At 33.1% G+C, this 17,851-nt stretch overlaps 1 protein-coding gene and 1 long non-coding RNA gene across 3 annotated transcripts in view; one reads left to right on the forward strand and one right to left on the reverse strand.

The window, feature by feature from the left end:
• LOC112026699 (G-type lectin S-receptor-like serine/threonine-protein kinase LECRK3) overlaps positions 1–13,743 on the reverse strand; it is a 31,293-nt gene extending 17,550 nt beyond the window's left edge. Inside the window, exons 1-3 of the mRNA XM_065763925.1 lie at positions 13,704–13,743; positions 12,561–13,502; positions 11,740–12,459 (exon numbers count right to left, since the gene is read on the reverse strand). Of these exons, the coding sequence (XP_065619997.1) occupies positions 11,740–12,459; positions 12,561–13,502; positions 13,704–13,743 (1,702 nt within the window). The remainder of the gene's footprint in view (positions 1–11,739; positions 12,460–12,560; positions 13,503–13,703) is intronic.
• On the forward strand, positions 2,923–6,085 carry LOC112012966 (uncharacterized). 2 transcript variants are annotated; one of them, XR_010625129.1, is made up of 5 exons: positions 2,923–2,937; positions 3,411–3,468; positions 3,564–3,811; positions 5,046–5,202; positions 5,461–6,085. It is a non-coding gene; the product is annotated as an uncharacterized LOC112012966 (long non-coding RNA). The 2 variants fall into 2 exon arrangements; XR_002883049.2 differs by lacking the exon at positions 2,923–2,937 and having other exon boundaries at positions 3,018–3,468.
• Positions 13,744–17,851: the final 4,108 nt, after the last annotated feature.

Raw genomic sequence — 17,851 nt, forward strand, 5'->3', positions numbered from 1 at the left:
TTAAAATTTTAGCATTTTTTCCAAAAAAAAAAAAAACATATTACAAAAAAAAAAAGAAAAAAAATTTTATTATAAAAAAATTATGATATTAAACACTAGTTAAATAATATTCAAATAATAACAAAAAAGACCCCAATTAAATATATCATCTTAGGCCCAAGGATTGTTGGCCCGCCTACAGGTGGTGAGTGATGTCTGTCTTTAAGAACAGAGGAGAAGTAGATCTCGGTTTTGTTTTGTTTGTGCATAGAGAATGAATGGAGACAAATAAATCCATATTTCTAATTGGCGACGGCTTAGGAAATAGTCCAAACATATAAGTCATATGGCTTTTATTTTTCACCCTATATGTTTTGTGGGTCGGTTTTTCAGTGTTGTTTGTTAGTGTTTGGAACTTGAGCCTAAAATTTACTAACACAACGAAAATAATTAATGCCTCAAAAGTTTGTGCATGTGGGTTTGGTTTGTTAGTGGAATCAAAATTTGTTAAGCACTTCTTTAAATTTCTTAATTTACTCTAGTGCCTTAAATCATCAATCAGTGGAGCTTGGGTGTGGTTCTATTGGCAATTGCAACCCCAAATTCTTTGGTCCGCAGTGAAGAGGCTTTCAAAGGCCTTTGTATTAAAGGTACTTTCCCTTTTGTCTCTTTTGATTATGTTAGCTATCTTTTTCCGTAGTTGCTGATTCAAATTGCTATGAAGTTTGACTGTTGGATAATCATTGTTTATTTAAATACCGTAGTTGTTCAATATATTCCTGTTAATTGTTAATTATGTAGAAACAAATCAAAGAATGAGGTGTAATAGAGAAAGGAAAGGAGCTCTTTGAACACCCTAAGGCTTTTGCTTAGGTGTAATATTTGGGTGGATTCATGTTGCAAAATACATTCATCTTTTTCCCATTTGGAACGTGCAAATCATGTAGCTGATAAAATGTCTCCCTCACTTTTGCATTAGTCTAAGTCAACTTCACACAAACACTCACGTTATAGCTAAAGCTAATTATGCCATACATTTACAACTTCCAAATTTCATTTTCTCATTTTGATTAGTGGTTTAATTTTGTAGGATTTGAGGATCGGTTAATGGCATGTTGTGTCTATGGAGGGCTATAGTATAATTACAATTCACAGAAGCTGAAATGGAGTTCACCATGCAGAAGCTGCCAATGCAATTTTTGGGTCCAAAATGCTCTCTACTGGCAATGACAAAGTGAGGTTTGGTGGGCTTTCTTTTCCTTCCTTTTCTCAATTCCTCCAATAGAATTCAAAGAAATCATTGAACCAAATTTCCCTACCTCCATCAAAAAATTTCTTTCTTTGCGAAGATTGTTAATATGGACATGCACTAACTAACTAAGGAGATGTTTTATTAGTTAGTTAGTGCCAAGAATTTACAAATATTTATTCTTATCTTAATTAGAATGTAATAATGCTGGGTTTTTTAATGGATTACAGCATTTGGGTCAGTGATGAGCTCAAGGCAGGACATCCATTTTGTTATATTAATGGTGACAAATTATAGAGAACACATATTTTGAAGAGCTAAGGGAAAATGGAGAGGAACAGATTTTGCCATTAAATGAATGAAAAATAGTTATTTTATGTGTTGCTCATTGGAGCAATGAGCAAGGAAGATTGTTGAGATTTCTTTCATTCGATGGTTCTATCTAAGTGAAAGTTAATGATTAATTGTAAGCATATGAACGAATCTATTATGGAAGATTCAATTGCAACGTGAAAGTCAAGGTGCCTATTTAACATTTAATTTATTTTACATGAATTATGATCTAGAAGCATGGGAAAGGAGTTTTATTGCCAATTTTCTCCCTTTTTTTTTAATTTTTTTTTTAAGAATCAAGCGCGCACACACACACTCACACACAAGGGATTCCGCCTTTGTGTTTGATTCTCTTCTTAATCTATCTCAAATCATGAATAACTATTAATATTTGTTCTAAAATAAAAATGTTCATGATAATATAAGGAGGAACCTATATAACATCATTTAAGTATGGAATAAGTCTAACTCAACCGCTCCCGGCTCTATCTCTCTATATCTCCAACATCGAGTGAGCTTCTCATATATATAACTGATTAGCTAATGTCACTGGTATAAACAATTCTAATTGAAAATTTAATTGCAAGTATTTATTGGAATTGGGAAAAATGTGTTACTTCATGTTATTACTTTAAAATATGTTAAATATTCTATATAACCTTCTCATATAGTGACTTACAATATTATCCGCGCATCGTGCGGGCCCCTCGACTAGTTGTCTTATAAGATTAGTACATATTTTTTTTAAAAAATATCTAGGTGTGTAGTGGTAAATTTTTTTTTTATTTTTATAAGAACTCTTACTTATATAATGCTGGTACTTTTATTGCTTATAAAAGCTTGTGTGATAGCATGGATTCCATTTCGTAGAGCCTTTGGTGGAAGCCAGCAGATGGAATACCTTATGTACGACTAAGCCAGCAGTGGAAAGTGTCTCACATCAAAAGGCAGGGAAATGTCCCTGCACATCTATTGGCCCAACCGCCCAACATGCCCAGCATGTTGTGGACTACGTTGCATGGCCAGGGGAGTGGCCTAGCTTGATAGAACATGCATGTAATGAAGACAAATTGTAATTTGCTTCTTTATTTTCGATGAAGTTTTAAGTATTTCCCATCCAAAAAAAAAAAGAAAAAAAAAAGAAAAAGAAAAAGAAAAAGAAAAGAAAAGAAGAATTGAAGAGAAAAGTTACCTTTTAAACTTTTCCTCCCAACCATTCATACATCTCGTGCAAATTGCAGACATCCCTGAAGATTGAGAGGACCTGTTTCTCATCAAAAAATCGGGATCCTCTGCTTTCCTGCACATTAACCAGAGATTTCTCACAGAATTCCATCACGAGGAATGCTTCTTTAGTTCGTCCCATATCCAAGATGGTATGGGCATTTTATTTATTTATTTATTAATATTATTGGTCATTTTTTCCAGCATAAAGAAAAGCAACATTTTCAAAAGATCAAGGCAGAAAAATATAAAATACATTGAAAGCTTGGAGTGCAAAATAAAAGTCTGGAAGTCATCCAAGAAAATGTGCTTCTCAACAAAGGATGACATTTAGTGATAGTATTGGACATATATGAGAACAGGAAACATCAATCACATAATCTTGCAAGATTTGGAATCCCATGACTTGAACTTGATTAAAAATTCAATACTTTACATGTGCTAGATCAGAAACAGGAAACATCAATAATATGGTAGCCAATAATATGTGGTTCTTGGGAAGAGTGATGCAGTGATGCTTGAGATACATGCATGTTGTTTTGGGTTTGGAGTCTGGATGTCCTAATTTGTTTTTATTTTATGCATAGGGGCATGACATTTTGTAATTTCTTTGTATTTGTTTCAGATTTGGCTGGTCAAAATGGGCTTTAGCTTGTATCTCCACTATGACAGTCTCAGATCTGGTAAACATATTTTCAACTGGCCTTTGCAGCATTATAGATGGTTAAGTAAAGGGGATCCTATAGCCCTTCTCTTATGTTTCTTTTTTGTTATGAAGATGCTGAAAAGGATGATTGCAAGAGCAGCAAGAGGCATTCTTATTGTGTTTCAGGTGGGAAAGGAAATTGAGATTTCAAACTTCATTATAGATGATCCCTGCATCATCTTCGATTGGAAATTTAACTGAGCTTGCTTATCTTAGTTTTCTGCTTCTTTGCATTGAGACACTTCTGCATTAAAAAAGAATATGGGTTCAAGTGAATTGGTTTGAGCGGAAGATGAATTGGCAGCTTTGTAGGCTGTAAGGTAGGTTCTCTTCTCGTGCAAAATTAACTTTACTAATTGCTGCAAGGATCTCTGTTTTAGGCTGCTTGGAAGTTGATGATTGAACAAATATGGACATTAAATTCTATCAATATATATATATATATATATATGGACTAAAATTGAAGTGCATTTAACTACTTATTTTCTTTATTTCTTTAGTATGCTGATATAGGTGGTTTATATGTATGATAAATTGAAGTGCGTTTTCCATTTTTGTGTTTGATTTTGTTCTAAGTATCAGATCAATTATTTGCAAAATTGTAGAAAAAATGACGTTATTTTGTCTAATATATTTTCTTGTCCTGCCCTAATTTAGGCTTTGTGGAAGGGGGTGCCCTTTCTCAGATCCCAGTTTTTCCATCCTGAATAATTCCCTTTTCAACTTTCTTGTTACAAAGCTTTAATTATTGTTTTTTGCAAATGCATTTGTAACCATGTTAGCAAGTCAGTATTATAGAAGGTGGAGGAGCCCTGTCTATGATCTATTTGTAATCATGCATTAAGACAAGTTGACACTTAACATGTAGTTGTTGTTGCTTCTATTTGAAGTTGAAATAAATCTTGTTCTTTTGCACTAGCTATGTGATATGCTCTTCTCTCCTATTTCTTGTAGTTCAATAGGCTAGACATGATCTTCATTAAGGGACCCTTTCGTATGCTAATTACCTTTGATTATGTACCCAAATTGAGTGGCATGATTTTCTGGTTAATTTATTTGTGTGTTTTATGTAGTTCTCAATATAATGGTGTTTAAAAAAACTGAGAGTCAAATTTCAATTCAGTTCAGGCAAGGATTATCAGGAAATGACTTACCATAAAATAAAATTTTTAAAAAAAATGACCTATTAGATAATGAAGATATTGTCAGAGTTGTGTACAATATTCTTGTACTTTTGTTATTCAGGTATCACTTAGAATGAAAGACATCTGTGACATTATGTACACAAATATGGGCAATTATATCATTTGTTTGTTAATAGATAGTATATATGCAAAGATATCTAATATAAATATAATAAAGCAGAAACATCTAATGAGGCTCTGCCATGATTTTTAACTGTCTGTGAAATTTAAGATTTATAAGATAAAATAGTATGGTTGTAGAGGAGGGTGGGGAGGGGGCGGGGGGGTCAAGTCACGGGGAGAAAGTAGAGCAAAGCCACAAAGTTCAAGTCATTACTCTAACTTGTATATATTGGTGTGGTTCTTTTAGGTGAAGAGAATGATCAATCCTTTGCCAATAATGAGCTTAATGAAAGAGTATACAGGCATTACGGGTGTCCTCAATTAGAATGGCTTTTCTTGGGATGAATTTGCAGAACAGTGGCACTATGGCAGCTGATGTTTAGCTTTGGGAAGCTTATATCAAGGTGCCATTCTATCCCATTAGTAATTTTGCTAGGATAATGGGTTTTCCTCTAGTTATCACCAAAGAGCACCCCAAAGCATAGCATACAAACTTGTATTTTTTTTCCCCTTTGATGAATTGATATTAATTCTGTATTCATTTAGTAAACTGAGTGTTTTTGGGTAACATGGGATGAAGTATATATGATCATATGGATTGTATAATAATCAATGAACTGGATAATTTTGAGTAGCTTTTGTTTAAAAATGACATTTTGCAGGAACATTCGGATGCAACTGCATACAAATATAGGGGATCTCATATTTCTGATTTGTGCTTGATTTATGGTAATGAAAGTCAGAATGGAAGATCAAGTTGTTTGGACATGAAAATGGAGGTCAACAATAATGCCTTTTGGATGGGATTGACGATAACTTGGGATATGCAATATCCAGCTAGGGAGCTTGAAATATCTTATCAAGGGAAAAGTGAAAGTTTGCAACTTCTTAAGCCTCAGCATGTTCTCAAAAATTTCAGAGATCATCGAGGGAGAGATACAAGAAGCACTTGAGGAAAGGCCATGAGTAGTCAAAACATATGTGGGTGCTGAGAAAAGGACAGAGACTACAATTGAATAGAATGTATTGATACAGCACTTCAAACTGTTCCTAAAATAGATGAGAAGCTCTTTTTAGAGGGTTTTTGAACTCTTAGAAGATGAGAGAATGGCCATGAAATTTGCAATGAGGAAATGGTTATTGAGAAAGGTTTGACGGACATCTATTTTGCTTGTCAAATTGGGATATTATATAGATTTGGTTCCGGAGTTTTGTCAATGTAAATAAGATCCAATTTTAGAGTAAAGATATTTTTGGAATAGAATTTCTTGCATGATTTCATTTTTATACTTATACCCAAATCATTTTCAAGTGTTCAAGGTTTTAATAAGAAGTCGGCTTGATTTTGTTGGGAGTACTTGCAGCTGCATGGTGATGTTTACTTTCTTGCCTTAAAAAGTACAGGATGCCTTAAAAAGTAAAGCAGTAACTAAGTTTATATTAAATATTAACTTGTCACTATCGTTCTTTAGGCTTGAAACTTGGGATAACCCAGAATCAGAAGAGAAAAGTAATTGAACGTACTTTCAATTACATGTACATTGATTTACTTTTTAAGGCATCCTGTACTTGTAAATTAAAAAAAAAAAAAAAAAATAGTTATTGGTCTTTGATTAACTTATTCTTAGGTGGTTTGGGCTCAACCCCCGAGTGTGTTTGGGCTCATGTTTGTAGAATTTACCCATCTCTTTTATTCGCTTAGCAATAAATAAATTAATAAATAATACTACCAATAAGAACAAGCAAATTTCATGCTAAAATGCCAAAGAGGGTGCTGTTTGCACCCAATGCATTAAACATATATAACCTTCTTGGCATTTCTGCCATTTAGATCTCTAAGAACAACAACCCAAACAATTTATCCTTGTGGCCCAGTATGTCAAAATTTACCCTATTTGTCAAACTGTATATTGATTATTATAAAAAAATGTAAAAAATTGTGTCATTTTTGTCTTAATGCAGATCATGTCATTTGGATATATGAGTTCAATAAACATTACGCCGCTTGCAGTGTAAACTCAAGTAGTAGAACCAATGACTGTGGATTGGATGCTATAACATAGAAGTACTGGTAAGAACATTTGCATTGGACTAGTCAAGGGGCTAGTCCAGCCAAAATATGCCTAGAAAGCCCAATTAATTGACCCACATTGGACTAGTAGCCTAATAACAAAAATTCATGCAAGCTACACTAGTCATCAAAACATAATTGGCATTTTAGCTTAAACAATTACATTTTTTTTTTATATATAGTTTCTGATTATGAATCAGCTTCAATTAGAACTAAGCTACAACTTAGCGTATGATATTTTTTGAATATTTTTGAAAAAAATACTACCAAATTTGGTCACTAAAGTTGCTTCTCTTCACTAAATGAAATTTTTTAGGAATTTAATAGTTATCCTACTTTGAACATGATTGTAATAAAGTTCATCTATAACTAAAAATTCACACATTTTCCTTTTAAAATTTTCTTTCAGGTCTTGACTACTATGTTTGATAACCATAAGGGCCATCCTTAAATAATTGGTCACATATTTGCATCACTTGGAATGAAGGTCCATGATGGCAAAAATGGCCCTTATGTGTGGGACATTTTTTTTTTTTTGGTATTAGTTCTTGGTATGTAAGACTTGGTATTAGTGGCAAAAGGTATATTTCTTACTATATTTAGCCATAATTAATGCATAAGGGAAACTTCAAGGAGGCTGAAAAATCATTATAGACGAATCACTATGGTTTTCTTAATAAGTTGAACAAAATCGTCAAATTTCACCCTTTCATTTTTCTTTATAAAGATGGTTGTGGTTAACTTTCTGCTAGACTCATCTTTTTGCTGGATTATAAAGGCTGTTTATTTATTTTTTTTCCTTTTCCTCTTTTTACTAATATAATATAATTGAAGCTAATTCTTCAAAATGCAAAGCACAAGGTTCAAGGTTATATAGAGATCATAAAGAATAGCAAGAAACTATTTCAAAATAAAATGATAAAATATCCACACATCACGCAAGATACCATCTAGTTCAAATTAAAATAGAAAGTAGTTAACATACGTGGCTTGACTGCCTATTATTTATGTTTTTGGCTTTGAGTTGTTTGCGTGCACAGCTTCACAAAATTGCCTACCTTTGTTGACCTTTTCATATATATACGTATCTTGGGCGGTTTTGTAAAAAAAAAATAAATAAATCAATAAAGAGGATGCCATGCAACAATTGAGGAGGGTGAATTTCTCTATTCTTATTCTTTTTGATTTGTGAGAGCTTTTTTTGGAGTATTTGAAGTTTGTGAAAGTGCCTCTGTACTACTTTTCTATTTTTCATATTTATTAGGAAACCTTTCCCGTCGTTGACACCTATAAATAATTTAGGGCAAAATTTAATTACAAAATTAATTACAGCTTAAGGATATAATTTTACTCAATATCTTTTTATTGAAGATGAATATTGACAAATCCACCATTAGATTACTTTTTTTTTTTTTTAATATCCTCAATGCTTGTAAAATTTCTAGAAAATTAAAGATCAATAACTATATCAATAATAAATTATTTAAATTTCAAGTTTTTGTAGTTAAAACTAAACTATGCATAAAATATAATCTTATAGATTATATAGTAAATAATATTCAATTGATACAAAACTTGACATATGTGTTAAGAGCATAAAGAACATGTAATCTAATTGTTAGATTTTTGCCTTGCACTTATTTGTTCATCTTTGCAGTTGTTGAGTGCTTCAATTATTTAATTTTCTAATAACGTATATTCTGCATTAAGTGCATTTAGATTTAAAATTAATCAAGTTGTAATTAAAATTGAGGGTCTAAACTAGCTCTAGCATTTACATTATCAAGGTTTCAATTTTTTTTTCTAAGTTTGAAAAATAATTCTCTACTTGTGGCTCAGTAGCACTTTTTGATCTCCACGGAAATATCTTGAGTTTGAATCCACTAATTATTATAAAAAATAAAAAATAAAAATTTCTTGTAATCATGAATTTTATAACTTGGGTGCCTGCTAGGCCTACACCAAGTTTCCTGACCAATCAACTACATAATCAAAGTGTCCAGTACATAGGACTCCTCATTCTATAAGTTGTGGAGAAGTGATTTATAGAAAACTTTACTACCAATTTTTGGAGAAACACAAAAACTCTGTGTTCCAAAACCTCATAATATCAAAGCTAGTGTTTGGTGACCATTTCTTGTCCTAACAGATCTGGAAGTGTGTTCTTTTTTATTCAGTTTCTTCTTTCTTTGTTTTGGTGATCATTTCTTGTCCTAATAGATTGAAGATTGAATTCGAATATTTTTAGGGTTTTAGAATTGGAATTTCAAAAATAGATGCTTTTTCTTTTTGTTTGGAAATTTAAGTTTAGCTTTTTGTCTCACTTCTCCGTCAACCCCCCCACCCCCCCCCCCCAAAAAAATAAAAAAAATAAAACAATAAAACTAGTTGTTTTCGAAAACTAGTTCAAATAAGCTATTGAAAACTATGGGATACAAAACTATTTGTATCATGATGATTTGAATTTTTCCATTTTGAGAATTCAAATTTTTTTCTTGACTCAATGTTTCGTTTCCTTCGTCTATTAGAATTTAAAGTTGGTGACAAACATGATGATTAGTTTTTTTTTTTTTTCCAATATAAAATTTAAATTTGAACATCATGTTTGACTTATTTGTTCAAGGAATATTATTATGAATCTCGATCCCCTTGGATTGCAGTTCTCACATTACAAATCCAAATCAACCCACATGCAAGTATGCTTTAATCCCACAGAAATTACAGCAAGAACAATTTAACTAACCCAGAAAAAAAAAAGTCAGATTGAACTAGGAATCCAAAATTAAAGCTAAGTAACTAAGAAGGTGAAAGAACTAAAGAATAATAGGCATGAAACAAGGAACCTTGTATCCAAGAACAAAGGACAGAGCAAGAGACAAATGAATAACGGAAACCAACCACGGATCAGTCTGAATTTGATACCTAATACAAATAAGAATAGGTGTGGCGCCTCACCTTATAAAGAGGTTGCTCAACACTTAGTTATTTAAAAGTTACCCATTATCATCAATCTCAAATGCTTACCTTTCAACTGAGGAGAATGAAAACTCAAGGGAACTACTTTTTGAAGGTGGAGAGTGATTATACAATGAAGGACTTGGGGGCACAAAACTTCAATAACTCCCTCAAGCATCTGTGTGATCTTTTTCATCGAGGGTCTCAGTGAAGGATCTTCTTGAATCACCAAATTGCCACAATCACAAGCCTCTCTACCTCTTCATGTCATTGCTTGCTTCCTCATCGTTTTCTACCAACTTATCTAATTTTTTATCTTTGTACATTCGTAAGCCCAATCTATAATGCCTCCTCTGCTTGCAAGCAAATGTAACACTAGACTTGCAACAAATAATCTCAAGTAACATCACACCAAAACTGTACACATCAACCTTAACGGAAAGGATGCTTTCCTAAACCATTCAGGTGCAAAGTACCCAATGTCCCTCTTATTCCTGTTCGAGCAGCCCGAGTTTGCTCAGCCAAAAAAGCTTTGCTAATCCAAAATCAGCAATCCTTGGTGTAAAGTATTCATCCAAAAGATGTTTTGAGGCTTTATGTCACAATGGATGATTTGGGTGCAACATTCTTCATGTAAGTACATGAGACCTCTTGCAATTCCAAAAGCAATCTGCACTCTTTGGTTCCAATGAGGCTGGATATCCCAAAGAGAAAGTTAGCTAAAGAGCCATTACTCATGTACTCATATACCAATAGCGGTGCTGCCCTCATCACAATAACCAAGCAACCGGACTAAATTTTTATGATGAGTCTGACCGATCACCTCACTTCTGTTTTGAATTCTTTCTCACCTTCTTCTACACCTTACCTAACTTCTTGACTGCAACAAATCTTTTTGAATCTGATGGAAGGACCCCTTTATAAACATTCCAAAGCACCTTTTCCTACTATTTGCTTGAAGCCCCTGGTTGCTTGTTCGAGCTCTTTATATGTATAGCTTCTCACATTTGTTGCAAGTGCGCTATCAATATTCCATGGCGAATTCATCTTTTTGTGGTGCAAGTAGATAATAGCCACAATACTAGCTATGAAGAAAAGGATATTGAGAAATGCAGAGCTGCCAAGGAGTAGACAGGGGCGCAGGAAGTCACAACGCAAGATCAAAGGGGGGTGCCAGTAGGGGGCATCGGGGTAACAGTGTCGGAATTGCATGAAATTTGGCAGGTTGAAGGGAAACGACGTTCTGATCCAGATTCATGCCATGAACGTCGCCAAAATTTAGGCGAATTCCTTCATTAAGGCCCCGATAACAGCGTTTTTGCTATTTATAGTAATATTTGTTTTTCCTTAATAACTTTTAGTTTAAAAGTCATAATAAGGTCCCGTCTGTTTTGGGACGACCCTTAAGGTCAGTAGTTTATGATTCTGCAGTTAACTCAATTTTGCCATTTTTGGTAAAATTCGGTAATTTTGTCCCCTAATCGCTTAATTAGCGCGAATTAGGGTTTTAAACGTTTTCCTTAGTATTTATATGTTTTGTAGCCGTCAGAGGCAAAATAGACTATTATCAATAAACACAGACTTTTGTCAAATTTTCTTCTGGTGGATTCCAGCTTTATCTCCTTGTGGATTCAGGGAAACCCCTCGTGGATTCGAGGTCTACTACCAGAAACTAACAGTTTAGTTTCTGTTCCATCAAGAGAGCATCGTGTGTGTTTCTCTTCAGGCTTCCGCGACATCACAATCGTCCCTCTTATTCCTGTTTGAGCAGCTCGAGTTTGCTCAGCCAACAAAAGCTTTGCTAATCCAAAATCAGCAATCCTTGGAATAAAGTATTAATCCAGAAGTATGTTTTGAGGCTTTATGTCGCAATGGATGATTTGGGTGCAGCACTCTTCATGTAAGTACATGAGACCTCTTGCAATTCCAAAAGCAATCTGCACTCTTTGGTTCCAATGAGGCCTGGATATCCCAAAGAGAAAGTTAGCTAAAGAGCCATTACTCATGTACTCATATACCAATAGCCGGTGCTGCCCCTCATCACAATAACCAAGCAACCGGACTAAATTTTTATGATGAGTCTGACCGATCATGCTCACTTCTGTTTTGAATTCTTTCTCACCTTCTTCTACCACCTTACCTAACTTCTTGACTGCAACAAATCTTTTTGAATCTGATGGAAGGACCCCTTTATAAACAGTTCCGAAAGCACCTTTTCCTACTATTTGCTTGAAGCCCCTTGTTGCTTGTTCGAGCTCTTTATATGTATAGCTTCTCACATTTGTTGCAAGTGTGCTATCAATATTCCATGGCGAATTCATCTTTTTGTGGTGCATGTAGATAATAGCCACAATACTAGCTATGAAGAAAAGGATATTGAGAAATGCAGAGCTACCAAGGAGTAGTGCCAAACCAACTACCAGAGACTGGCTTTTCTTCACTGGAACAAAGCTATTAGGTACCTTGATGAAAGCTATTCTTGTAATATTTGTGCTATATCTTCCGTTGGACAGAGGATACTTCTTCTTCCAACAATAACCTCGTGTTTTTTCGTAAATGGCCACAACACACATGCAATCGTCAAGGCATTGCTGCTTACACTGTGTCTCATTAGCCCCTTGAACAAGGCTGTAATCTGTAAACGGCTAGTCCATATTTGTAAGCCGTACAAAGCTTACTGCCCTTTATTTTCTTCCCATCCATTGTCGCAGTTGGGTAACGGAAAATCTGGTTTACACCCTGCCCAATCCTCATATGGGTTCAATTGAGAAAATCCATAAGGACATGAGCAAAATGTCCCGCCCCCACTTGAAGCATCTGAGGTACGACAGACACCGTTGAGTCCACAGAACCCACCTACAAAAGTATTAGCATCAAATGCACCACAAATATCAGTAATACCAGGAATGCCTTGCACTGGATCCCATGTTGAAGGACAGCGTCCACAACTTGTGTCCTGCTGTCTGAGATGTTTGTATATTCTGAAGACCCCATCATAATCAATCCTCGCCATGTGGTAGAAAGAGCCTTTTGAGCCTGGATCTTCTTGGGTAAGGTTGAAGATGTTGGTTGAATTGTTTGCATCTTGGACATACATGTATCCGGCTTCAGTAAAGATCAACTGTGATTCCCAGAACATTGTCATGGTGGCAAAATAAGCATGATTAAGGACTTCAGATGGCATATTTATAGAATAAAGCACCAGATTGCCATCAAGCTGTAAAGAAAGCTGGAAGCGGCCATAAGAATAATTTGTAGTAGATTGGTGAGACCTGAGTGTGGTATTCATGTACAGTATTTGACCAGGCAAAATCGTATCAGTAGGCTCTTCGAAGCTTTCCCATATAGAATTATACTGCTCATCTAAAATCACCAAGTTCCCATTGTCCAGTATAGCCGCACAACTGGATTCGGAACCGTTCCCTGGAGCCTTCCATAACTCTTTGCCATTAGGGTCATTGAGAACAAATGCACTGCTGCTATTCTGCGTCAGTGTAGAACCTTGTGGTGCTGGTTCATTGCCATTTGCAGACCAAACTATGGTTTGGTCTTTTGTTTTAGTAAACCAAACTGCAAGCAAGAATTGAGACTCTTTCTCATTGATTTGAAAACGGCGGAATCCAAAAGAAAATTCACCTAAACGCGACGTGAATAATGGATTAATATCTTGGTCTCTAGCTGAAGCAATATGTTACAGTCATCTTTGGTGTAGGTGAAAACAGTGGGAACGAGAGGAAGAAGCAGAAGGAGAAGAAAGAGAGAACAGCAATGATGAAGTGTTGAAGTAACCATTGCCATAATAATGGTTATGGCCTATGGGTTTATGAGTTAGAAAGAAACCATTACAACAACATTTATAATGTTTGATAGGTTTTAAACCTGCAGTTCCAAGCAGTTGCTGTAGTCTTGTAATTGTCATTTTCACGGTCTATGACTTCGTCAGATATTTGAATTAATTAATTAACACCAAATTGTTTGGAAAAAGTCTAACTAATAAGACACTAGCTAGCGTCCAGAAAGATAACTCTTTAATCCCTCTCCATTAAATTAATAGTAGCTTCTTAATTACTACTAGTTTTAATTATTCAGACAGATGTTGCTCTGTTTTGGCATTTGTATGATAGTTGACATTTTATTTCTTGTATCTATGAGTGTAATGTCCTATAAACAACATGCATGATTCTATGTACACCTTTTAAATTTATAATAATTAATCTAAACCAAGAAGGATCAAGAACTTTATACATTTTAGAGCTAACTTGATATATTTTAAGTCTTTTTTTTTAATAATTTTTTTATATAGAGCTTCAACTAATAGTGTCCGTTTCTGATAATTGTGCTCTTTACCATCAAACAAATGCACTAATCAGTTTTTGGTATAAGCGAATACTATTTATTTAACTTTCTACTCTCAAGTCTCTAGCTGTTAAAAGAATTGAGCATGAATAATTTTTTTTTTTTTTTTTTACAATTATCCAGTATTTAGAATCCTTTCAAAGAGAGGGAAAGAGTGCAAAACTCATTTCTATATACATACATACATACATACATATCTCTCTCTCTCTCTCTCTCTCTCTCTCTCTTTTTAAAGAAAATTAAGAAAATTAATTATCATCCCAAAATACATTTGAAGTTGAGAGAATTCTAATTCTCTGGTTTATGTTTTGAATTAAAAATTATGATATGCGCTTAAAATATTTAATTATCTCAAGTAAGAGTATTTGAAGTATTCAACCTGCGTCATTAGCTTAATGCATGGGCAATGACTCATTAACCAAGCTTATAATAGTGGTAATTTCCACGCCGTTGCTTGATTTAATGCATGTATCATTCCAAGTCCTCACACTTTCTCTCTCCAAATTAGTTTTCCTACAACTACTAGCGCAATTACTCTATCAATTACTCCATCTGTTGACAATTGTCAATTGTGGCTTGATTGCCTATTAATTAAAAGGTGTATATATTTGCAATTTGAAATAGTCATTAGGTCCTTCTCCCAAAAAAAAAAAAAGGAAATAAATAAATATTCACATTCGGTATCTTGGTTGAAACTTATTGTTTTATTTGTGAAACTCGATCAAATCAAATTAAAATAGAGAGGCAGTTTGGATACGGTGGATAGTCACGGCGCGTTTTGCTTCCTGCGTTTTCTATTTTTTTTTTTTTTGCCGCAATTGTTGACATTTTGGGACAAAATTTACTGTTCACGCACTGTTTACGCAATATTTAATATTAAAAGTGGGTCCCACGATACTATTTACACATTTAAAAATTATTTTGCTACAGTGTTTTCAGCAACAATCAGTTTTTATCAACTTTCAGGAACAATAAGTGCTATCCAAACGGACCCAGAGAGTAGTTAATGTATGTGGCTTGACCGGCTATTATTTAAGTTTTGGCTTTGAGTTCTTTCCATGCACAGCTACACAAAATTGCCAACTTTAGTTGTCCTTTTCAGGTATATCTATAACTAGTTACTAACTCGTACAATGCATGGAAAACTTTTAAATCAAATGTTAAAATGTTCTTGTTTAAATATTTGTTTAATTTCAACTATTTGAAGCTAAATCAACTCCAATATAAGATGAAAGATGTAGTTTGAACATTTCTTATGAAAAATTGTCAAAATTTTATCGCATAATATCATTAAAAAATGAGAAACACACAAAAATATTAGAGAGTAAAATAATACAACAATTATCATATGCTCTTACATTTGGTTTAATAATTATTACAAAAGAATTAGTAAACAAAATAATATATAATTGTCGTTTTGGGTTTTGCTTTCTATGAAAGTTTCTAATTTTCTTTTGGTCATTGTTTAAAGATTAGATCCATACTAATATTCTAAAAGATTAGACATACTAAAAACAAAAGATATTGACCAAATATGATCGTGCCCTTAACTCTTCCAATTAGCAAGTAACATAGAACATTAATTGCAAGTAATCAAATAATTCAGCAAATTTAGACCCTACAAAGCATGACAACAACTATATATGTTACCAAAAAGCCAAAAACTTAGGACATTGCATAATTCAGCAATACTATGCAAATCTTATATAATCAGTCCATCAAAATTTTTCTCATTTAAGAATAGTAATCAAACAGCACTATGAAAAAAAAAAATTGCACAAGAAAAATAAGATAAAACCAATATGAGTATAAGGCTAGAATCTGTACTCTAAATTATTGCAATTTTTTTTATTAAAAAAATCCATATTAAAAAAAACATAGAGCTAACATAAATTATTAAGAAATCAAACAAATAAAATTCTAGCAATGTTTTATACAGCAATATCTAAAAATTCAAACAAAATCATACTGTATCACAGCCAAGAAGTACCCATAACCATAAGCCTAGAATGAAACCAAAAAAAAAAAAAAAAATGATATCGAGATTTGAGCAACATGGAGATTGAAGCATAATATAAAGAGATTCAAAGTGAATGGGTACCATATTGATGTAGAGAGAGTACAGTGGCTAGGTTTTTGGTTAAATTTGATTTAAAAAAAAAAAAAAATCAAACTTGTGCAATCATACCAAACAAATACAAAAGACAATTTAACGCACTGGCCCCTCTTTATTTAGAAGGTGGCTCTTTCGTCAATCTTGGAATTCACATTGCACAAAATTGCAACTGAGAACAAAGAAAATAAAACAAAGACAAAGAAAGGTGGCAATTGAAGCTAAAGGTTTTCATTGTGCGTTGAGTTTCAAAAATTTGGAGTCGGGTTATTCAAAATAAATAATAAACAGAATAAATTAAATTTAAGAAATAATAATTATGTGGAAAATTGTGGAGGCTCAAAAGCTTATGTGACACAATATAAGGAAGTCAACAAATTGTCAAACATTTTCGATTTTATATTATATATATTATTCATAGGGTAAACTACTAATTTGGTCATCCTTTATACTATATTTCAATACCTAACTTTTCAACTATATCAATTTAGTCTCTAACTTTTTAATGCCATGTCAATTTAGTCCATGTTGTTATCTCTTTGATAGAAATTATTGACGTGGCTAACGGTCAAAATAAAAATTTAGTTTTTGTTGATGTGGCAATAAACTAATTTTTATTTTGGTTGTTTGCCACATTTGTAATTTTCATCCAAGAGATAACAACGGGGACTAAATTAACACAGTATTGGAAGGTTAGAGACTAAATTAACATAATTGAAAGATTATGGACCAAACTAAAATATGGTGAAAATGATAGGGACCAAATACATAATTTACCCTTATTTATATCTAAAAGATGAAGGTGAATCACATTTATGTCATCATTTTCTTTACTTCATTTCTTAAAAAAAAAAATGTTTATAAGTATTAATGTATGTAATAATGCATTATCTTTTTACTCGTTCTCAAAACTAATTATAACTTGTAAATTATGATATAACCATCACTTTCACTAACATGACTTTACACATTCTTGAACATAAATATAACTTATAATATAAAATACATGTAATACAAAACATCTTCGGCGGAGACACCATTTATTTATTTTTAATTAGTTTATACTTGCCCAAAAAAGTCTCATTCCACTATTGTATTTATATTCGTATGTAAATTTAGTATTTAAGGCTAGGTTGAAGGGCTTAGTTCCACTCCTACTTAGAGAATCATATGTCATCTTCATCAATTTCAAGAGATCGAGATAATAAAGCTCTTAACAAATGGGTTTTTTTTTCCCCCTTTCTTTTTCCTTCTTGTATAAAATATTATATGTGAGAGGTTTTCCTGATCGATATGATTTTTGTGGTGTACCAACTTTCTCTGCATGGTTTCAAATTCAACTTGAATAACACAGAATCACATATGCATGCATAATAATTTATTTAAAAATATTAATTTCATAACAAATCTAATTGATGTTACTTTAACAACAAACCACTTCTATCATACTAGAATAAATTATTCATCATAGATTATGGTTTTACAATCACTTTATTCTTATAATTATTATTAATATTTTGAGTTATGTTTACTAATTACGGTTCGTTATTCGGTCCAT

The sequence above is a fragment of the Quercus suber genome, unplaced genomic scaffold (genome assembly GCF_002906115.3).
Source record: "Quercus suber isolate HL8 unplaced genomic scaffold, Cork oak 2.0 scaffold_533, whole genome shotgun sequence".
NCBI lineage: Eukaryota > Viridiplantae > Streptophyta > Magnoliopsida > Fagales > Fagaceae > Quercus > Quercus suber.